The sequence below is a fragment of the Mirounga angustirostris genome, unplaced genomic scaffold (genome assembly GCF_029215605.1).
Source record: "Mirounga angustirostris isolate CCGP_5_RB_7025 unplaced genomic scaffold, mMirAng1.0.hap1 SCAF_11, whole genome shotgun sequence".
In the NCBI taxonomy this organism is placed as follows: domain Eukaryota; kingdom Metazoa; phylum Chordata; class Mammalia; order Carnivora; family Phocidae; genus Mirounga; species Mirounga angustirostris.
This window is the reverse complement of record NW_026991719.1, coordinates 42937312-42961401: the sequence shown is the minus strand read 5'-3', so window position 1 is coordinate 42961401 and position 24090 is coordinate 42937312. Positions and strand designations below refer to the sequence as shown.

Sequence of the window (24090 nt, the reverse complement as noted above, 5' to 3'; positions counted from 1 at the left end):
TCAACCAAAAGTCTAAAATAACTTCATTATCAAGGTAATGAGTTCACAAATTTTATTTTTTTTTAATTCTTTAGGATTTGGACTGAGGCTGTATCCAAATCATATGAGGGACCTCTATGGCTCCTCTTCTTTTTTTCTAGGCTAGTCATCTCTAGCTTTAAAAAAAAAAAAAAAAAGGAAAGAAACTCTCTCTTCTGAGCGGGTATGGGAAGCCCTTTCCTAAAACTTTTTCAGGAAAATGTAGACATTATTGAAGTGAGAACCCAAAAAGATGGGGGTGGGGGGATGGCAAAGGGTAGAAATGTAGTATTATCATGTGAAAAGATAACCATCAGAGGATAGCTGTTATCCAAATGTTGAGGGGGGAGGGAAGGAGGGAGGGAGGGAAGGAGGGGAGAGGAGAGGAGGGCAGGAAAGAGGGAGGGAGGGAGGAGAGAGGGGAAAACGGAGGGGAGGGGGAGTGAGAGGAAGGAGGAGGGAAGGAGAGAGGACGGAGGGGGAATGGAAGAAGGGAAAGAGGGAGAGAGGGAGCTAGAGGTTAAAAGGGGTGTCAATTTTGAAGGAAGTTGGGAGGAAGGAATTCAACAGCCCTCTAATAACTTAGCAAAAAGGATTCTCTTGTTAAATTTTAAAACGAAATCGAATTTAAGCCCTAGAAACCAAAACAATTCTACTGAACTCTTAACTGTATCTTCCTGAACATAGATCTGAGGTCTTACATAGCAAAAATCACTCAGTGGCTCTGCCATTTCCTTTTTACTTTTAGTTTCAGGCCAAGGTGGGAGGTGGCAGGGTGGGGGCTGAAGGAAGTCAGCAGAGATTCTTTTCTCTTTCAAAAATAAAATTAAACTTGGTCTATGGGATCAGGGTCTGGTCTTCCCTCAGACATTTTCTCTTGGTTATATTCATAGCTATTAGACTTTTCTCAACATTCAGAAACTTGCTCTATATGTTGGAATCTTATATGTTGTTTTGATAAAAAGGGCTATTTATTCACTGTACCTGGTCTTTTCCAATGGCCCTAGGTAATAAGTATTAGAGCTATTTACCTAACTTCACTTTCTTTAATGTAATGAGAAAGACTCTGGTTGAACTGGAGTTAACTAAAATTCAGTTAAAGAGGATGAGGTGAGCTTTATTCTTTGAGGTACCTGAGTGGGTAAACAAAAGTGGAGACAGATGAGATTTAGTGGAGTTTGGGTAGAAGTAAATCATTAAATTTAATCCCCACAGTCTCTAGACCTTTAAGTTTGCTTCCCAGCCTGCCATTTTTCCTGACTGGCTTTCTCACAAGTTAATATGATATTCCCATGATTCCAAATACTTGGTGTGAGGAGTCTAAATTGAAGGAGACTATGGACTGTGCTAAAAGATAATGATCTTGATTATCAAGTTCAAACATTTCATAGTGTCCTTCCCCTTTTGCTCACCCCACCAGTCCCTAATCTAAACCTGACTGAAACACAGAGATGGGTTTCAGAAAGCCCTTCAGAGATTCTTATCCAAACTCAGCCAGTCCCTAAAAACCATATATAACCATATATATATTCAGATTTCTTTCCTTTCTCTTTACAGATGTCTGAAGATATTGACTGGTTACACAGCCGCAGGGGCGTGTGCAAGGTAGATCTCTACAGCCCAACAGGACAGCAAGATCAGGACCGGAAAGTGGTAAGATACAAAATTACCCCTACCGAGGAGTGGAAAGGATCAGTGTATGAGTATAGATATCCTGGAGCCCAGGATAGACTAATGGAGAGCGATACTGTGATGTCTCCAAGCAACCAAGCTCAAGGAGGTCTGTGGGGGACCAATGTGCTTTATACATCACACAAAGACAAATTAAGGGAGAGGCAGGACCAGATGTGATATAAAGGACTTGGGGAGGGAGGGCTATGAGGAGAGCTGGGGGGGGGGGGGAGTGGTGGTTGCCTAGCTACCAGCCCCTATTACCTAACACTTCTGAAGTCACAATGTCACCTAGCTACCAGTAAATTACACTAAAGTGGGACTCCCTCAGGAGGACGAAATACTTCACGCTCTGTTTCCCAAACTTTCAGCGATTTGCATAGTACTTCACATTTTTTATCATGTTCAAGTGCCACTCATACTACTTAATATGTGTTTTTGCAATGTTTTTAAAAATGAATTTAAAATTCAAATACATTTAAAAATTACCATCACCCTAGGCACTATTGTCCACAATACCACAGGTTTGACGTTTTAGGATGTATTTTCCAAATAAATAACAACAAATGCACCTATTAATACAAACATCTACTTATGTACCACCAAAAATATTCTATATCATCAATAGTAAAAATACCACACTTTGGAAACACTATAGCAGAAAGGGTTCTAAACTGGGGGCCAGGGGAATCAACTTCTAATGGAAGTTCCACCTTCAAGTTTGTGTCAGTCAGGCAAGCCACCTCTCTTCTCAGTTTTCTCAATAAATGTGGATATTTTGGGCCTCTCTCTGACAGGTAGGTATTCTCATTTAGGAAATATAGTGATGCTAAGCTTCTGTCTGCCTCATAATAATCATATTAACATTTATTGAGTACTTACTATGTACAGGCACTCTGCTAAAAGCTTTCCATGCAGTATCTCAATCAGTCCTCACAAAAACCTTATAAGGTAGGTATTGTCATCTCCCAGAAAGAAATTATGGTCTTTAGAGTTTTTCTAAATTCACTCTCCTAATTTGATGCAGATATGCTTTGTTGACGTGTCCACCCTGAATGTGGAAGGTAAAGATTGCAAGGTGGGTATTCTCTGCTTCCCTCACTTGGAATGGGTGGGAAACTGCTGAGAAGGGTTATCAGGGGCAGCATGAGGAAAGGGAAAGGTTGTAGCAGAGGGTGGAAAGGTGGAGGAGTCTCAAGTGGAAAGCCATTGTTCTTGGAAGCCCAGGATCTCTGGTTCAGAATTTATTGTCACTCTTGATACCAAGTCTCATTTTAGAAGCCACTTAAGTTGTTGGTAGGGCTGAAAGAATTAAAGCCTGGAAAATAGCATGTCAGAGAAGTGAAATTAAAAAAAAAAAAAACCTGTCCAAAAGTTTGATGATTAATGGAATATGGTTCCTGAGACTGACAACTTTGTGAATACCTTCAGTGGGGCCAGGGTGAGGGGAGTAGTAATTTGTGGTGGGAACTTTATCATTCTTCAAAGACTAGCTAGCATCACAGTCCTACCTCTCCTTCAGAAAGAAGAGGGATAATAGGGGACATAGCATTCATACTTTGAAGTGAGCCTAGGAGGGCAGCCTAGAGACGTCTCAAAAATCCACTTCATAAAAATCTTACCCCTTAATTCCATAGGATGCTGCTGGTTCCAGTTTGGAAGCTGACTTAAACTTGGGAAATCTGGAAGAAAAAGAGATTATTGTGATCAAGGATACCGAGAAGCAAGACCAGTCTAAGGTATACTTAGCCTCTGAGCTCACCCTTTCTAGTTCTCAGAGCCCAATGCTGAGTCTGAGGACTCTGGTTCAGAGATAGTAAGATAACTATTGTCAAACAGGCCCATAAATTTGAACACTATGACATTCTAGAGAACGCAGTCCTAAGTCAAGAGTCACGGTAAGTTCAATGCCCGGGTATCTAACAATGGCACTAATCACAGAGGCTCAGAATGCCCTTTCCTGATTTCAGGGGCCTACTCCAAATATAACCTTGCTATTCTTATCCTAATAAAGATATGGGCTTATAAGCAAGATCCTTTGCAACGTTCTTTGCTGGCTTGTAATAGACTTGTGTGCCCTATGTTGCCCAGAGACCAAGAGGGAAGAACGAGGATATGGAGCAGAGAGAATCCACAATGACCAAGAACTATAGTTGCCTTGTTCCTACCCTGTTGTCTAAGAGATTACCTAGGTTGTTGGGCAGCATAAAATTAGAACAAATTAGACTTGCATGCCACTGTCACATACAGAATCCTTTGTTTTTGTGTAAGTATTCTAAATTATATCTGTTAGGCTCCTGGTTTGGGGTAAGCATTAGAACACATGAGAAGTCACCCCCACAGTCCTACAAGCCTGGAGCGGCTGGTACTGGAACGGGATATTTTGCTTTAGTGCAAAAGAGTCAAATATTTCTTGTTCTATCTTCCTGGGCTCATGTTATAATGAGAAACATCATTTCTGGCCCCAGACACATTTAGAATAATGAGAGTGGGCTCTAAGGAAGGAAAAGCCAGTTACAAAATAGTCTCTAAATAGTTTTGGGTTCAGTTGGGGGTTGCCAACTCCATTTTGGAGTCTCAAGAAAGGGATAAATTATACCTGGTGTTTATTTTTAAAAGAGCCGTCCATATTTCCTGCACACAAGGCAGATCTCCTTGATTGTGTCAAACCCGTTCGCAAAAAGTTGACCTCATGACCTCACGTTTCCAGGAATTCTGTGAAAAGACAGGAGATGAAGCAGTGGAAGGGGCAAAGAGGGCAATGGCATTTAGCGCCAAGTAGAAGATGTGTACAATACATATACACATATCCAGACACGGGCACACACAGTCACAAGCATACAAATCTATCCAAGAGACACACACATCGATACATACATTTATATACGTTAACAAAAAATAATTTATACAAGCAAAGATGTGCTCATGTCTGGCTACACGTGACATCAACAAACACACAAGCACTAATATACCAAACTTAGGTATATTGACCTATTCATAAACAATGACTTACACACATACACAAAGGTATATAGTTATACAGCCAGATACCTGGACATGCCCATATATGACACACATAAACACCCATATATATCCATGCACACCACACATAAACGTATACTCACACACCCATAGCCTGTGATCAAAACACAGTAACCATACAGACTCAGGTATAGGCATACACACATAAATATACTTCATGCTGATATGCACCCATAGAAACTTAAACAAAATGATACAAAGTCACTAACTCTTATTTGTATGCACTGATACACACATCAACACAACTTCAATAACATCCCCACTCATGTTCTCACACACAAACTCAAATGCCGGGGTGTGTGCAATTTGACACACATTCTCAAGCACGGACACAGCATATAAATATAAATGACACCTAATTTATTGACACACTACACAGTCACCATACAATCACCTATTTACACATACAATTCATATTTTAACATACACATTTATTAACATATCATACATTAATTATTGAGTATATATGTTAATATGTGAATGTATGCTCTAATATATACAAATGCATTTATAGCTGCACGATACATGCTAGTAGATTTACATCATAAATATATGCACATCACTTCCAATCGACACTTGTTTATTTGCATATTCTCAGACACACTGACATACACACGCTTATGGTTACAATCCCACACATGTACAAAAGGTACACACTAATATATACATGTTGGCCTATACAGTAGGCAATGAGTATTGATGTCAACACATTATTACACATGCTTACACATACTCATACATGGGCACTGACATACACGTATACACACACATACACACAGGCACATTTACACCTTTCACAAGACAGACTGACACATTCTCATATCTATAGAGATACTCACACTTACAAATTGCTGTATTGATGTGCATATGCACACAATGGATACAAGGATACATTTTTGACATACTGAGATAAGAACACATACACAGATGAAATTGACAAATATATTGATAACACTTAAATACAGTTAAGTACACAAATGCATATACTCAGCTTTTGCTGCTGCCACTTGTGTTTGTGTATTAATGGTTTTAATTGTATGTTATGTTCTCATGCAAATTCTAAAGGCCAAATCCCTAATCTGTGCAGTTTAGAAGATATATCTTCTAAATAAAATAAGGGAAAGAAGTACCCTACCCAAACTCTTATGGATAGGTGTTCTTCTTTTTTTAGACGGAGGGATCTGTGTGCCTTTTCAAACAAGCTCCCTCTGATCCCATAAGTGTCCTCAACTGGCTTCTCAGTGACCTCCAGAAGTATGCCTTGGGTTTTCAACATGCACTGAGCCCCTCGGCCTCTAGCTGTAAACATAAAGTAGGAGACACAGAAGGCAAATATCACAAACTACCCTCTGGGAACTGCTACAGTGTCTATGCCGATCAACTGTACATGGATTATATGGCCAACGGACCTCAAAGCCTACATCTAGAAATGACAGCAGGCAAAAACACCAACAATAACCAGAGTCCTTCCACTCCTCCAGCCAAATCTCCTAGCACTCAGAGGGCAATGATTTCCCCTGATGGTGAATGTTCTATGGATGACCTTTCCTTCTACGTCAACCGACTATCCTCCCTGGTAATCCAGATGGCCCGTAAGGAGATCAAGGAGAAGTTGGAAGGTGGAAGCAAATGCCTCCATCATTCTCTCTACCCATTCTCTGGGGACAAAGGGAAAAACAGCCCCCACAGTGCTGTGAGCAAGATTGCTTCTGAAATGGCCCATGATGCTGTGGAATTGACCTCGGCAGAAATGCGGGGCACTGGGGAAGAGTGCAAGGAAGGTGGCCGGAAAACCTTTCTGTATAGTGAATTATCCAACAAGAACAAGGGTGGGGACAAACAGATGTGCCAAAGAGATAGTAAAGAATTTGCAGATTCTATCAGCAAAGGGCTCATGGTTTATGCAAATCAGGTAGCATCTGACATGATGGTCTCTGTTATGAAGACTTTGAAAGTACATAGCTCTGGAAAGCCAATCCCAGCCTGTGTGGTCCTGAAGAGAGTGTTGTTAAAACACACCAAAGAAATCGTGTCTGATTTGATTGATTCCTGCATGAAGAACCTGCATAATATCACTGGGGTCCTGATGACCGACTTGGACTTTGTCTCGGCTGTCAAGAGGAATCTGTTCAACCACGGAAAACAAAATGCTGCAGATATCATGGAGGCTATGCTGAAGCGTCTGGTCAGTGCTCTTCTTGGCGAGAAGAAGGAGACTAAATCTCAGAGTTTGTCATATGCAACCTTGAAAGCTGGGTCCCAAGATCCCAAATGCAAGAACCAAAGTCTTGAATTCTCAGCCATGAAAGCTGAGATGAAGGGGAAGGACAAAGGCAAAATGAAACCAGAGCAGTGCAAGTCGTTGACCAGCGCCGAGAAAGTCAGTGAGCACATCCTCAAGGAGAGCCTGACCATGTGGAACCAAAAGCAAGGAAACCAAGGCAAGATGCCTGGCAAAGCATGCGCCAATAAAGAGGAAAAAAGAGAAAAGATCAGCCCTTCCACGGATTCACTGGCAAAGGACTTGATTGTGTCTGCCCTTATGCTGATCCAGTACCATCTGACCCAGCAGGCCAAAGGCAAAGATGCATTTGAAGAAGAGTGTCCTGGTTCTACCATGGGCTATATGAGTCAGAGTGCCCAATACGAAAAGTCTGGAAGTGGCCAAAGTGCCAAGCCACTTTCAGTGAAACATCTAGAATCTAGTGGAGCTCCAGGACCATCCACCTCCCTGAAGGAAAATCAACAGTTGGACTCTCAGAAGCTGGATATGTCAAACATCGTTCTAATGCTGATTGAGAAACTGCTTAGTGAGAGCCCCTTCAACTGTGAGGATCTATGCGAAGGTGAGAACAAGTGTTCTGAGCCCAGGACAAACAAAGCGGCTTCCATGTCCAAGAAGCCTGACAGAGGAGAAGAACAATGCCAGGACAATCAAGAACTTGACTTTATCAGTGGGATGAAGCAAGTGAACCGCCAATTTATAGATCAACTGGTAGAATCTGTGATGAAGTTGTGCCTTATCATGGCTAAGTATAGTAATAACGGGGCAGCCCTTGCTGAGTTGGAAGAACAAGCAGCCTTGGCAAACAACCCCAATTACCAGGTCGGTGGCTCCAGATGTAGTCATGATGGTGCAATGTCACAGCGCTATCAAGACTCTCCTGGGCCTGAAGTCATAGTTAATAATCAGTGCTCAACAAGCAGCTTGCAGAAGCAGCTCCAGGCTGTCCTCCAGTGGATTGCAGCCTCCCAATTTAACGTGCCCATGCTCTACTTCATGGGAGATGACGATGGACAACTGGAGAAGGTAAGCGACGCAACAGGTGCAAGAAGAAAAGAGGGTTGCAGTGGGCAGGGGGAGGGAGGCAGCATTGTACTTAGAGCCCAAGAGCAGTCCAGTTTTTTCCCAAGCCTATTCTTTACTGTGCACTTCACGAATTGCTTGCACTTCATAAAAAGACAAAGTGATAAACCATTAACTGAGTGGGGCTCTGGATACCTCAAGGCCTGCGCATTTCCACCAAGGGGAGAAGTGAGGTTAGCTCACTGTATCGGTGATCCTTTCAACAAACTCTTCGGTAACACATCAGGGAGCAATTTTTAAGTCTTACATTTTGAGTTTGAAAGCCCTCAAAGGATTGGAGAGAGAAAAAAAAAAAAAGAAAAAGGGAGCTCCTCCCCAAACTCATGTGTCCTGCAAGCGCCCCAAGAGTACTTACCTCCTTAAATTTTTTGCCCTAGGTACCTCACTTGCTTCGCCCTAGTCCTGGCCTTGCCCTCCACTTTCACAGAGGCCAGCATTCATGCACATACAAGTTCTCTCTCCTCTCTCTCTCCTCTCTCTCCTTCCCTCCCTCTCTCACACACACACCCCACAGCTGTGTTTTTTACATCAGATGGAGTTAAGAGAAATAAAATACTGAACCGAATTATTTTCAGTCCAGGACCAGGAAGATTGTCCCTACTTCCCACCTCATACTTTTTTAGGGAAGCTGGGGAATGGCGACCCCTAACCTTGACCTAGCAATCATCACAGGCTAACTGAAGGATCTAGCACCTATGAGAAGTGTTCGGTGAACACATTTAGTTCCAGAGCTTGTTTTCTAAAGCTCAAAAAGAAAGTCCTGTGGCATTTGGAGCCATGTCATTAGAGGAGGCACAAGGAAAAAGGAAAGTCAGGTCAGGAGCCTCTGGTCCTGGATCTGTGTCAGGCTTTCCTCTAGTCCTAGAAGCATGGGTGGGAAGGTGAGTGGGGGAGGGTCCACTTGATCCATCTGGGTCCCCTCTCCAAAAGCATCACGTGACTCAACACTTCCTCTGCTCTCTCCACAGCTTCCTGAAGTTTCAGCTAAGGCAGCAGAGAAGGGGTACAGTGTAGGGGATCTTCTTCAAGAGGTCATGAAGTTTGCCAAGGAGCGACAACTGGATGAAGCTGTGGGAAACATGGCTAGGAAACAACTGCTAGACTGGTTGCTCACTAACCTGTGAGCTAACAACTCCTTTGACTCCTCTCCATTTACTCCCCCTAGCAGCATTCCATCCCGGCCTGAACACCCCTACCCATCAGGCCAGTGAACTGCATACCACATGATTGTATTTCCTAATACATCTGAGCAGTTGGACTGTGCAAATACAGGGTGTCCAAAAGCTGGGCAAGAACATGAATAAAAAAAATTAAAAAAGTGTAATTGTTTTCTTGATCAGATAGATCTGAGGCGAGGGAGGAGAATGGGTTGAATTCTGGGAGAATGGGTGATACAGGGTTGAACTTGTGTCCAGATCTCACCCTGGGTTCTTTTCTGAGCACCCAAGACACAGGGATATAACATATGTCCTAAGTCCCTAAGTAATCTGGTTTGTCCAAATGATCTCATCTTACAGTCTCTTTAGAGCTTTGCCACCTGTGGCCTCCCTGTTTCTCTCAGAATTGCCTACCTAACTTGATATTTCCCCCTTCTAATCCCAAGGATGCAGGCTTCTTGGGTTTTTTGTTTTTATTAAGAGCCTGAAGATAGGCTATCTTATAAGAAATCTAGCTGAAGAAAGTAAGTATATTACTCATTACCCAGGCAAGGGGGGACATTTCTCCCCCTTGCCTCACACACACCCTCACTGTTAACTGCGTATGGATAAATACTATCCAGAACCACAATTGGATCTGATCCTCTTATGTGTGAATAAAGCTTTCTGAGAAGTCATTTACTGCAACTGATAAGATTTCCTTGTCTTCCATCAGTCTGAAAGAAAATTCTTCTGAGAAGAAAGCTCTATAGGATGGTAAATTCACGGCCACCCTAGGTGAATCCCAGTGTCTCTTTTGAGACTAGCTCTAAGTCCTTAGATTTGTTTCATGCTTCTCAGAAGTCAATCATAATGCTAGAATTCATTGCAAACAAGATCAAAACAATGGTTTCAGCTGTGTGGTCCTCTGTTAGCCAGTTTGCTGTGGCATACGCTGGTGCCTTTGAGGTGCCGGGGCTTTGTAGAACAAGCACAGCATGTGAGATCCTTCTGGATTCAAAAGTCAAAGCTTGTGCCTCTTACTAGTCACATGGCTTTACAGAGTCACCTAGACCCAGCCTGTTTCCTTACCTGTAAAGTGTAGCCCAAAATTACCTTCACTAGAGGTTCAAGTGGAGCGATGGATGGGAGGATGCTTTACACAGGGGAATCTTGTTATAAATGTAGTTACATGAAGGAAGCTATACCCTGCAAAGCCCATCCTAACATAGTTTCAAGTGCTCTTGATATGCTTCCAAACTGAAAGCAGGATTCTCTGAGTATGGGACCCAGAGAGGTACTTTTTGGGGGGACGTAAGCGGCACAGAGGCAAACCTTGCCCACTTCTCCCCAATGCTTGGACCAGTCAGAAGTAAAGGCAGGCCTCTTCAAAGCAGGACTTTTAGAACTCCCTCGACGTGAATGAAAGCTAATCAAACCTTTTCCAGTCACAGCCCCCCCATGAAAAGCTTTGGAGTTGAGCTACCACAGATCCTTCCCTTTCTCCTTGAAGAAAATCCTTAATAAACAAATGTGGGACCAGGGCTGGATTTCTGATGATGCAATCCTCCCTGAGCACAGCTGGGTCCCATAGTAGTTTACTTCCCTGATTAACTTGGCTCTTGACTTCCTCCTGATTTTTATTATGAGACGGCCTTGGGGATTCCTTGGAACGTGGAAATAGAGCAAAGGAAGTTATATGTTCTGCTAAATGAGGGGAGTTGGGGCAAAATGGTCTCTAAGGGCCCTTCCAGTTCTGACATTTGAGGATTCTAAGAAAGTGTTTCTCTTCCATAATTTCTCAAGGAAACTTGTGTGGATGAGGTAAGATTAGGGTGAGGAAACTTGATTTTTGCCAGAGCTGACAGACTCCAGCAGAGGATGGAATGCTTTGGACCACAAAGGGCTCTGACAAGGGTCTGGAGGAGCTCAACAGTCCTTGGGGTTTATTCCTGGAGGGCGAGGCCCTGGCCTTTCACCTCTCTAAATGGAGAAGTGACCCCAGGCACCCTATCAGCAATGTGGCCATGCTCAATGGCAGCAGTTGAAAATAGACAAGGACTTTGGCTGAGCAGAGAGCCCCAAGTGTAGTAGGAAAGGGACGACAGGAGCAGAAAGAGAAGGAATCCATGAGTATCTCCTGGTGGGTGATTGAATTGGCTTGGAATATCTGACAGTTGTGGTGTCTCTGAACATCAGGCCTCCATTTCAAAAGGAAGTTGTGAGCAAAACTCATCTGGGAGGTTACTGCAGGGCCACGACTAGGCTGAGGTGAGGTGAGAGAGGCACTCGCCTCGGGGACAAAATTTAAGGGGGAACCAAAAACTCAGTAATCAAAAGAAAGGTTTTAATGCACTATCTTCAAAAAAAAATTGAAATTAATGTTCCCCCAAATCCATGCTGAACAAAATATCAAAAATTGTAATACAGAAGATCAGTAACAGCACTGTGCCAAACCATAATGGAGCTTGAGGTAAAAGGAAAAATTGGCAAGACTGAATTTATGGGAGTAACACTTTGTGGGAGATTTCCAAGGCAATATTTAGAGAACGTATTGCCCCCAAAACCTTTATCAGTACAAAAAAAGCAACAATGAATTAAGTCCCTGCCTAAAAAACTTAGGAAGAGAACAAATAAGAAGTCAAACAAGTTTGGGAAAGGGGAAATAAAATTTGGATTGAGGGGGAAAAAACAAAGAAAACAAAGTTTCACTTAAACCTTAAAAAACTCATTTTTTTTTTTTTAATCAGAGAGGGAGACAAACCATAAGAGACTCTTAACTCAGGGAAACAAACTGAGGGCTGCTGGAGGGGAGGGGGATGGGGGGATGGGGTAACTGGTGATGGATATTAAGGAGGACACGGGATGTAATGAGCACTGGGTGTTACATGCAACTGATGAATCCCTAAACTCTACCTCTGAAAGTGATAATATGCTATATGCTAATTAATTGAATTTAAATAAAAATTTATAAACCTTAAAAAATTCAGCGGTGAGGAGAGGGGTGTTGCAGGGTTTTCTCTCTTGCTTAACCTAAGAATACATTGCTGTCAACCAAAGCTCATATTAGATTAATTCTGGTTAAAAACAGGAACCACATAAGGTTTTCCCTGTTAAAATTCCACTTTAAAACAGTTCTATAACGAAAGAAGGAAAATAAGCACAAAGTAGGAATACAGGAGAGGCAGAAACAAAAATGCCACTTTTGCATAAGATATATTTAGTCATCCATGAAAAGCAAATCCTCAAACACCAGAGGTACTGAAGGAGTTTTGCAAAAGTATAGGATAGAAGATACTTGTGAGCTGTAGGAATTTGCCATCAACTAAGACATTTCCAGCTGCTTTCTCCCCAGTGATTCAGAGACATGTAAAAAAAATCCAGCCTCAGGGGTGTCAGAACATGAAAAAAATTTAAAAGAATCTGTCAAACTTCTATATCCTAGAGCCACCCAGCCACAAAGAGGAGAGTCTAATTACCATAGTGACAATAATACTAAACTCTTGGGTATTAAGGAAGGCAAAAAATGACATTTACAGAGCACTTACTGAGTGCCAGACACTACTAGTGCTTTAATTCTTTCAAAAACCTCAGGGAGAGGGTTTGTTATTCGATGTTTTTACAGATGAGAAATTAGGGGCTCGGGCTTCAAGGCCTTTTTCTAGGCCATACCTATGATCAGTTAAGTGGGAGAGTTGGGGATTCAAATCCAGGTTTGCCTCAGGTCAAATACTATGTTCTTTCCATTCTATCACACTGCCATCCTAGTAATTCAGAGTCCATGTTTATTAAAAAACAAACTGTAAAACATGAATGAGAGGGACGCCTGGGTGGCTCAGACAGTTAAGCATCTGCCTTCGGCTCAGGTCATGATCCCAGGGTCCTGGGATCGAGCCTTGCATCCGCCTCCCTGCTCAGCAGAGAGCCTGCTTCCTCTCCCACTCCCCCTGCTTGTGTGCTCTCTCTCTCTCTCTCTCTCTCTGACAAATAAATAAATAAAATCTTAAAAAAAAAATGAGGAGAAAAACTAAAGGAAAACAGATAAATAGGAAAATAGACCATGCTCCTGGCTAGTAAAACTAAATAAAACATCACTCTTTAATTCAACATATAGGTCTCCTATAATGCCATTTTAAATCTTTATGGGATACTCTTGAAGTATCTCCCCCAAGATATTTATTCATTGCAAAGGGGGAAAATCATAACTTCACAACAGATGAGCCCATCAGTCACACCTTAATTAGGTGATCAAGGTTAACATAATCAGTAAAGATATATCGATACCATGTACCTCCTGATAAGATGTCATGAGAAGAACCTCGGAGGCATTCTTGCCAAAAACCCATGACCCTAGTCTAATCATGAGAAACCATCAGATAAACCCAAACTGAGGCACATTTGCGAAATACCTGACCAGAATTGACTACAAAGGGTCACAAGGAAACATTTTAGGGTTACGGAAATGTTAACTATATACCTTGAGAGGAAATGTGTTTAACACAGGTGTATGTATACATTTCTCAAGACTCATCACTTAAAACGGGTGAACGTTATTCTATCTAAATTATATTTCAACAAAGTTGGTTTTTAAATATATTTAAACCTAATACCTATAGGAAAACAATCCCCTTCCACTGTTCACAAGTTTACTGTTCTTCTGCCTCTTTCCAGAAAGTCTCCCATTTAGCAAGTCTTTGTGACTTTGGGCTCTGAGCCACCCTTAACTTGCAGCCCTCCCTCCTTCCCCTTCCACTTGGCTGTGGTGGCCCTGAGCAGGGCTGGGAATTCCCTCTTTGGAAGAATTTCCCTCCCAGATCCCAGCTATGTATCCAAGGTGAGAAGCTTTCCAGCTCCTCCTCAGAAAAGCCTTCCTTCACTACCCTATCTTCCACAGCTACCCTTTCACCCTGCCTTATTCTCATCACCGGAACTGATCTATCCTTTGTGTTCTTTTTTTTTTTTTTTTTAAGATTTTATTTATTTATTTTGACAGAGAGAGACACAGCAAGAGAGGGAACACAAGCAGGGGGAGTGGGAGAGGGAGAAGCAGGCTGCCCGCCGAGCAGGGAGCCCGATGCGGGGCTCGATCCCAGGACCCTGGGATCATGACCTGAGCCGAAGGCAGACGCTTAACGACTGAGCCACCCAGGCGCCCCTATCCTTTGTGTTCTTATTTACTTGCTTATTGACTGTCTTTTCCCACTAGAATGGCAACCCCAGGAGCACAGGGACCTGTCTTGTCCACTACTCTATCCTCAGTACCCAGCACAGTGCCTGATGCCTAGTCACCATTCAATAAATGTTTATCGAATGAGCAGTGATCCACCTACTTCGGTGTTCCCTGGTGGGGAAAAATAGCGTTAAATGGGGTATCAGAAAATTCATGATTAACCATGGCCATTTTTTTTTTAAGATTTTTTTTTTTATTTATTTGAGAGAGAGAATGAGAGACAGAGAGCGTGAGAGGGAGGAGGGTCAGAGGAAGAAGCAGACTCCCTGCCGAGCAGGAAGCCCGATGCGGGACTCGATCCCGGGACTCCAGGATCACGACCTGAGCCGAAGGCAGTCGCTTAACCAACTGAGCCACCCAGGCGCCCCTAACCATGGCCATTTAATATCACTTAATCATCTTAATATAGCCAAGTGCCTGTTTCCTCACCTTAAAAATCAGGATGCTAATCAATACCTTTCATATCTACATCTCTGGAGGTGTTGTGCAGATCAAAGAGACAAGCAAGGTGAAAAATGTTTGAAAATATGCCTAAATGCACCCATTAAATAATTATTAAATAATTAAAATGAGAATAAATAATAATAATTAAAATAAGAATGATACTAATTAAAATTATTATATATTTAAATTTAAATAATTAAAATAAGAATAACTTTTACTGAGCTTTTACTGTGTGTCAGGCATTCTTTTAAGTGCTTTCCACTTTAATCCTCCCACCAACCCTCTGAGGTAAGTACCTTTATTAGCCCATTTTGCAGATGAGGCAACTGAGGCCCAGAGAGGCAGAATAACTTGCTCAAGTTCACACAGTTAGAGGAAGTAGTAGAGTTAGGATTCAAACACAGATAGATAGTCCTGTCTCTGAAGCTCCCATTTTGTACTGCTTCTTGTCCATCACGTCATACGTCAGGGTAAGTCCTGGCTGAGTGCAGGTAATACTGACAGAATAGAGTAGGCCTGTCTCGGAGGCAACAGGAACCTCTGGAGTGGTGTCAGTGGTTGCCTGGAAGGAATCCAGCCTGGTGAATAGGCACAGGTTTCCAAAGGGTATTGTAGGCATAGACCTTGGCCCAGAAGAAGGCCAAAAACTACCCCAAGGCAGCAGGAAGCTGGGATGGCTCCTGGGACTCATGCAGCAGGCAATATTCCCAAGTGCAGGCAGAGGTGGTGCTTAAAACACATCCTCATGGAACAAAATGATACCTCGCGTTTGCTCACAGTGCCCAGGGCCTCTACCATTGGTGGGAGGGGGCTGGGCCACCAGAGCAGAAGAACAATGCCAGACAAGCTAGCGCATGTGTGCCCTGGCAGGGAACGAGAGCACTCCCTGATGGTGTCCAATCAGCGTTCCCAAGAGCCAGACTACAGAGGCTCGGGCGTGGGGAGGAGAGGTTCAGGACCACTTGGGGTGCTCAGGTGAGTTGCCAATCAGTATCAAAAGCATTTGGAAATTTTCACAGCCCGTAGGGCTGTACCAGTGCCTAAAATTTGAATACCAGCCCTACTTTCTCCCGTCTTCCTCAAGCCTCAGGGCCTGGCTAAAAATCAAATTCGAGGTAACTAACATCTGAGGTGAATCCAGCTGAGGAAAGAGTGGAAGGAAGGGAACCCCCAAGTTGCTCCTTCAGGCTCATAGAGCTCTATCCGTGCTCTGATCCCTCGGCATGACAATGCCCTGTTTCTGGATCTGCCTTTCTTCCAGACTTTAAGTAGCACGCAACAGATGGATAGAAAGGGTCTCCCACCTACCGGGCAGCCAGCTAACCAATGTTTGTTGAGTAATAGCTAACATGTACTGTGTGCTGGCTTTGGGCCAGGCCTCTCACCTGATGCCTGCTGCCACCCTATGGGTAGCCCCATTTTGCAACTGAAACAGCTGAAGGCAGAGAGAATTAGAGACTTGCCCATACCTGGGATTCAGCCCTGGCAGCCGGATTCTGGAGCCTGTACTCTGAAAAACTGTGCTTGATTTAAGTGGCTGGTGGGTGGCCATACATGTGCAAAAGTTCAGAGATGAATAAAATGTGACTTGCTTAGGAACTTGAGAGACATATGGTAGCTGGAGTGTAGGCTGTGAGAAAGGGAGGTCATGGGTGACAAAGCTGGAAAAGGCAGCTGGCATTGGATTGTGAAGGGCCTTATGTATCATGGTGAAAATTTTGGACTCACTCCTAAGGTCAATGAGCCTGGCAGTTTCAGGTGAGATGTATGTTCTAGAATGTTCTCTCAGTCTGTTGTGGGAAGGATGGATTGGAAGGAGCGTTGTGCTGCTCGGCTGTTACTTATTTCCTTCATTTCTTTTTCTCCCCGCTCCGTTTTCCATTTTTAAAATGCCAGCTTCCCTGGACTTTACTGGAGGTTGAAAAGATTTATCCACATCTGGGCCAACATATCTCTGGGGGCCAGGACGGGGAGATAATGGGCGCCCTCTGTGACTGGCTAGAAAACTCCAGCTACAGTGGAGCCAATTGGTGAAGGGGAAAATGGTAGTTTTCCACTAACAGCCTGTGCTGACACTCTCACTCACATCAGGTGCTAGGAGAGGTAGGCCCCAGCCTCCATGCTCCCTCCAACCCCAAATGACAAATGGGTATATTTTCTCTGACCCTGAAGTGGTCTCACACAACACTTCCCAGAAACTATAAATCATGTCCCAGAACTCAACAAGAGAGAGAAGGAAAGGCAAACACCCTGACCAGCTGATCTTTCTCTCAGGGGTTTGATACCATCTGTCTCCCAGAGACCTTGCTTTTGGAAAAGAAATTTCTCGTCTGAGATTTCAGGTGCCTTTTTCAGCCAGCCCTGTGGTACAGACGACCCCAAGGGGGGTTGGCCAGGAAAATCTCCTCCAGCACCAAATGGTCCACTTCTGAACTGATAGAGCAACTCAGCTCTCCTCATCCTGATGCAATCGCGACACCAGGCGCACCTCGAATGACTTGTCTTGGCCTAGATCTCTATTTCCCTTCAAGTATATTCTTGGGGTTTCCATCCTCCTCCCCTGGCCCTCCCTCCTCAGTCTCTCATGGAATCCCCTTTCTCTGCCCATCTGATACATGTTGGAGGACCCCAGGATCTGTCCTCAGCTCACTGTTCTTCTTTTTTTTTTAATTTTTATTGTTATGTTAATCACCATACATTACATCATTAGTTTTTGATGTAGTGTTCCATGAGAGGAGACGAAATCCAGGTCTCCTACTCCTCCGCCATCTTGCTCCGCCCCTGATGTAGTGTTCCATGATTCATTGTTTGCGTATAACACCCAGTGCTCCATGCAGAATGTGCCCTCTTTAATACCCATCACTAGGCTAACCCATCCTCCCACCCCCCTCCCCTCTAGAACCCTCAGTTTGTTTTTCAGAGTCCATCGTCTCTCGTGGTTTGTCTCCCCCTCCGATTTCCCCCCCTTCATTCTTCCCCTCCTGCTACCTTCTTCTTCTTCTTCTTCTTCTTTTTTTTCCTTAACATATATTGCATTATTTGTTTCAGAGGTACAGATCTGAGATTCAACAGTCTTGCACAATTCACAGCACTTACCAGAGCACATACCCTCCCCAGTGTCTATCACCCAGTCACCCCATCCCTCCCACCCCACCCCCCACTCCAGCAACCCTCAGTTTGTTTCCTGCGATTAAGAATTCCTCATATCAGGGAGGTCATATGATACATGTCTTTCTCTGTTTGACTTATTTCGCTCAACATAATACCCTCCAGTTCCATCCATGTCATTGCAAATGGCAAGATCTCATTCCTTTTGATGGCTGCATAATATTCCATTGTATATATATATATATATACCACATCTTCTTTATCCATTCATCTGTCGATGGACATCTTGGCTCTTTCCACAGTTTGGCTATTGTGGACATTGCTGCTATAAACATCGGGGTGCACATACCCTTTCGGATCCCTACTTTTGTATTTTTGGGGTAAATACCCAGTAGTGCAATTGCTGGATCGTATGGTAGCTCTATTTTCAACTTTTTGAGGAACCTCCATAGTGTTTTCCAGAGAGCTCACTGTTCTTCTTACCACCCCAACCCCTAGCTGTACCTGCTTTGCAAAGGGTTGGCGGAGGGCCCGGCTGCAACACTGCCAGAAAGAACTAGGGCCAGGGTTTGGGTCCTGAAAGAAACCAAGAACCAGAGGAAACAGAGGTGCGTCTGAGATGAAGTTCTCACAGTGACGCTTCTTGGTTGGGGACGGGGGAAGGAGCGCCTAGGACTTTTAAAATGCAGATTCCCAGGCCCTGTCCGGGAAAAGTCTTGAGTCCTTGGTTTGGGGCTGCAACACGGGCATGTGTATTTTGAAAATTCTTCTCTAAGTGATGGTCTATTATTAACCCTCTATGTTTTGAAAAAATTAGAACCTATGGAAAGTTGTAAGATTAGTACAATGAGTACCCGTATACCCTTCATCCAGTTTCACCAAGTATTAATATTTTGCCATCTTGCTTTATCTATCTACCTAAGCACACAACTGACTAAAATCATGTATATATAATTATTATGTTAAATAATAATTATTATTTTGCTGAACCATCTGAAAGTTAGCTGCAGACATCATGATATTCAACCCTCAATACTTCAGTGTGTTTCTCCTAGGAACAAGGACGTTCTTCCACATACAATTCATATTCAGTTTTCTTAAACATCCCAATAATGACCTCTATAGACATTTTCTTCAATCCCACCCACAATTCATATGTTGTGTTTAGTTATCCTCTAGTCTCCTGTAATCTAGAACAGTTCGGCAGCCATTTTGCTGGTCTTTCAAGACACGGACTTTTTTTTTTTTTTTTTAGTGTAAGCCAGTAGTTTTGCAGAATGTCTGAGAGATTTTGATCCACAGCCAGGTTTAAGGACAGCTTCGACAGTGCTTTAATTTGGAGAGGTCCCAACCAGGCAATGAACTGAAGGGCAGGCCTAAGGGCAAAATGGCGGTTTAGGAACCATACAAAAACTGGAAGGAGGTCAGGAGTGAAGGGAGGAAGGGTGGTGGCTGGGCAGGTTGGATGGCTCAAAAATACAAGGCCATGGTAGCTATTCTTCCTACAATTACGAACACTGAAATCCCTGCAGCAGTGATTCACATGGTGATTCCTTCCGTCTTCTCATCTGTCTCCCACGCCCCAGGCCCTCATACGGAACCATCTTCCTGATGTAGACATTTACTGAGCACATGCTATGTGCCAGGCACTGTTCTAAGCACATGACATCATTTAACCATCACAACAAACTCTTTGTAATGGTCCTTGTTTAATGGGCTAGGAAACCAAAGCACAGAGGGGTGGTAACCTGTTCAGGGTCACACAGCTATTAAGTGGGGGACCAGAATTTGAACCCAGGCAGTTCTGGCTCCAAAGCCCTCACTTTTTAAAAACAATTCTATTTTTTAAATTATTATTCAATCAAATTGGCTTTTTTTTTTTCTTTTGGTTTACGTTTCTATGAATTTTGGCCCATGTATAGATTTCATGTAACCACCACCACAATCAGGATACATACAGAACAAGTCCATCACCCCAGAAAACTTCCCTCTTGCTATCCCTTTAGAGCCACCCCCGCCCCCCACCTACGGAGAATGCTATTTTTGTTTTGTTCCTTTTGCAGGCTGTGTTTCCAATGTCAGCTAGGACTTTTAACATTTTACGCCATTAAGCGGGCCTTTCCTAGTATTTGCCAACCAGTGGTCAGCCAGTTGGGTCCTGGGGGAGGGAGGACCATTTCACTCAGTTCTAAGTCTTCCTTATGCTAATTAGAATCAGTTCAAGGCACACAAAGGTCAAGGCTAAATAAACCCTAGAGTCCATAAACAGCTTTACCTGGAGGCTTTCCTGTGCTTCTCACTCTCCCTTATTTTTCCAGTATGTTCTGGTTCTCTGGGCTCGGACTTTTGGTCCTCTGGGCTAGTAATAATCCATGTCCGGGACTGCGGGACTGCGCTGCCTCTCGGGCCTAGTGGGAGGAGAAAAAGAGAGGAGGAGACAGAGACAAAAAGAAAGCAATGGGTTTGGGCCCCTCCATCTTAGAGCTGTAGGTCCCTTGAACAGAGAGGAAGGTTCATGTACAAGTTTGGGCTCCTGCCATTTTCCATTCCCTGTGGCCCTTTGCCGCTGTGGGCCGACCTGATGACTGGGGTGCGCTGGAACAGAAAAAGAGGAGAGAAAAAGCAGCCGGGTATTTCCTCACAACAGTGTCGAGCCCCAGAGGGAGGAAACCGTTTGCCAGTAAAGAAAAAAAAAAAAAAAAGCCATCTTGGATGAAAGAGAAGGTGAAAAGAGTTTTCCCAGATTGAAAAGAGATTCCCCTAATATAAGAGGAGAAGAGAAAGAGTGGCAGAGCCTGGCTTGGCTTCTGGGCAGTGTGCAGGGAAGGCCCCAAAGAGAAGTAATGAGGTGAGGAATCTAGGAAGTTGAAACCCTAAGCAAAAGTTTCTCCCAAAAGCATCTGAGCTCTGCCAGACCTGAAGGGCCCTGCGTAGGGGCCAACAGCTATCTCAGCATTAACCACAGTGAGCCAGACTTGATGACCACAGGTCCATACCCCATACCCTGGTGCATATAAACTACCAGAAGTTGGGCACCTGCATGGCTCAGGGCAGTTAAGTGTCTGCCTTCCAATCAGGTCATGATCCCGGGGTCCTGGGATCCAGCCCCGCATCGGGCTCCCTGATTAGCAGGGCGTCTCCTTCTCCCTCTCCCTCTGCTTCCCTCTCTCTCTCTTTCTCTGTCAAATAAATAAATAAAATCTTTTAAAATAAAATAAAATAAAATACCATAAGTCATGCACAACTCTGAGTGAGGGGTCTCCAAATAACTAACACTGAATTTCTCTCCAGCCTTAAGGGGTTTGGGAACTCAAAATGGAACTAACTCTGGTTTATAAAGAAATGTGATATTTCTTATCCATCTGAGTTGTGGATTGAGGCACATACCTCCTACACCGGTCTGGTATTCTCCAGGGCTCCTGCTACACATATAGCATCTTTGTGAAAATAAGAAAAACAGGCACTGCCTCTGGGCTGACCAGTGAGGGAAAGGCTCACTTTCCTCTGAGCTGACAGTGTTGGGCCAGCGTGCTTGGCTTGATAAGTGGAATGTGGGCTAGATTTCAGCCCCCATTCCTGCTCCCTGTACCATATTCAACCTGCACTGCTATGCTTGGCAATCCTAAGTGGCCCCTGTCCCAATCCACCTTTCCCATCACCCCCGGAGGTCTTGCTCTGAAACACACACCAGACCCTGGCACTGCCCTGCTTAGAGCCCTTCCATGGCTCCCTATTGCCTAGATCTGCTCTGACAAATACAGTAGCCACTAGTCCCTTGTGGTTCTTGAGCATCTCAGATGTGACTAGTTCAAATTGAGATCTGCTGTATGTGTAAAATCCATCCCATATTTCAATGACTTTGTATTCAAAAAAGAATGTAAAATATGCCATTAATAATTGTTCATACTGATAACCTGTTGACATGATAATATTTTTTATATGTTGGGTTAAATAAACTATCAGTGTTTATTTTACCTGTTTCTTCTTTTCTTTTTTTAATGTGGCTACTAGAGCATTTAAAATTGCTAAGTGGCTCACATTATATACATATTTTTTGAAGATTTTATTTATTTCAGAGAGAGAGCGCGCGCACAAGCTCACAAGCAGGGGGAGCAGCAGGCAGAGGGAGAAGCAGGCTCCCCGCTGAGCAGGGAGCCCGACAAGGGGTTCGATCCCGGGGCTCAATCCCAGGACCCTTAGGATCATGACCTGAGCCAAAAGCAGACACTTAACCGACTGAGCCACCCTGGCGCCCGAGCGCATTCTATTCTTGTTTCTGCTTCTTCTATAGCCTTCTCTACCCTCCACTCTTCCTCCTTTCTCCCCACCACCCCCAACACATTCATCAACACACTCATTCACCTGGCCCTGCAGCCATTCAAAACCCCTTCCGCATTCTCTTTTTACCTTTTGCAGTCGCACAACCTTTTTCCTGTCTCCTGCCGTCAAATGCACTTGCGTCCCTTGAGTCTGAGGTTCCTCTTGTGTAAAATGAAGAAAGAGCTGTAGGTAATCTAGCATTCCTTCCAGGCCATTGGTTCTATAATTTGGCCTCAAAGAAGCATACCATGGCACGGATAATCCAACAGTCATTTACATTTGTATTCAATGTGAGAAAATAAAATATACCACACACCGGTGGCCTTCCTGCCTGCCAGGCTCTGTTCCAATTATTTTCCGAGCCACTTCATCTCCTCAGCAATCCCGGCAGATGAGTACTATACTGTCGTTACCCCTGTTGTACAGATGGGAAACCCTAGGTTCAGAGAGGTTAAGTGATTTGCCAAGGTTACCAGAGACTTCAGAGCTCATGCTCTTAATATCTATACTGTGTTTGAGAAACTGGGAATCGATAGCACTTGCAACTGAAGGAATCCACACAGTGAAATAATGACTCAGGGAAGGATGGCAAGCTGCCCAGACCTCTTACCCTGTTCTTGCTCTTTCAACATTCAACTGCCGTGTCTCTCCTGACACCAGCAGACAGCAATCTCCCTCTGTCCCTGTCCGACCTTCCTTCCAGGTTTATATTCCCCTAAAAGCTCAATTACGAAGCATCAGCCTACAACTCAGGACCACTGCCTGTGGACACAATGGGATGCTTCCTCTTCGCCTTTGCTCAGCTGTCCCAAGAGTCCAAAGGCTCCGGCCAGCAGGGGATCCTCAATATTCCTCAGGCCCCTGTCTTCAGGTTTAGGGATTTCCTGATTCCTCTGGAATTAGGTTGCTTTACCAGCAAGAAATTCATTTGTCTAATAATCCCACCAAGTCATAGGTAAACATGGAGGAAATGTGCAAATAAAAGGACAGAAGCGTATCCATACTAATTTGTTCTCTCCTCAACACACACTCACACTCTTCTCTCTCACACACACACTCATACTTTAAAATATATATATATATATATATATATATATATATTCACAGGTGCCTGGGTGGCTCAGTTGGTTAAGTGTCTGCCTTCGGCTCAGATCATGAACCCAGGGTCCTGGGATCAAGCCCCGAGCCCCGCATCAGGCTCCCTGCTCAGTGGGAGAGACAGACGCCCCCTGCTCATGCTCTCTCTCTCTCAAATAAATATTTAAAAATACTTCAAAATATAAAAAATTGGGCACCTGGGTGGCTCAGTTGGTTAAGCAACTGCCTTCGGCTCAGGTCATGATCCTGGAGTCCCGGGATCGAGTCCCACATCGGGCTCTCTCTCTGACCCTCCCCCCTCTCATGCTCTCTATCTCATTCTCTCTCTCAAATAAATAAATAAAATCTTAAAAAATATATATATAAAAAATTATTCTCGAAGCAACATAACAGCAACATTAAAGAGGAGGCATGGGAAAAAATCATCTTAGGGGATTTACTAGAAAGGCTGTGGGATCTGTCAGAGCTGGGTTCCACTCAATTTTGCCATGTGACCTTGAGCAAGATAGCTTCTCTGTCTGAGCCTTCCGATAAACTGTTAAGCCCCCTCCATCCCTTTAATTCCTCTCCATGTCTCTAGCCATTTAGCCCCCCCGCTTTGAATTCTTCCACAAACCGAGGCATTCAGCTTGCTTTTCTCTCTTTCAGAAGTTGTC

At 43.8% G+C, this 24090-nt stretch overlaps 2 protein-coding genes across 4 annotated transcripts in view; one reads left to right on the top strand and one right to left on the bottom strand.

Moving 5' to 3' along the window:
* Positions 1–22858, bottom strand: part of CCNB3 (cyclin B3) — a 91749-nt gene extending 68891 nt beyond the window's left edge. For all 3 annotated transcript variants that reach the window (XM_045877918.3, XM_045877928.3, XM_045877966.3), the window contains exons 1-4: positions 22424–22858; positions 20292–20424; positions 4289–4404; positions 3312–3371 (exon numbers count right to left, since the gene is read on the bottom strand). The gene's annotated coding sequence lies outside the window, so the exon portion shown is untranslated. The remainder of the gene's footprint in view (positions 1–3311; positions 3372–4288; positions 4405–20291; positions 20425–22423) is intronic.
* AKAP4 (A-kinase anchoring protein 4) lies at positions 1576–9222 on the top strand. The gene is made up of 5 exons (XM_045877978.1): positions 1576–1671; positions 2717–2767; positions 3327–3428; positions 5903–8041; positions 9067–9222. Exons 1-5 carry the CDS (start codon positions 1576–1578, stop codon positions 9220–9222), a joined length of 2544 nt encoding a protein of 847 aa, XP_045733934.1.
* Positions 22859–24090: the final 1232 nt, after the last annotated feature.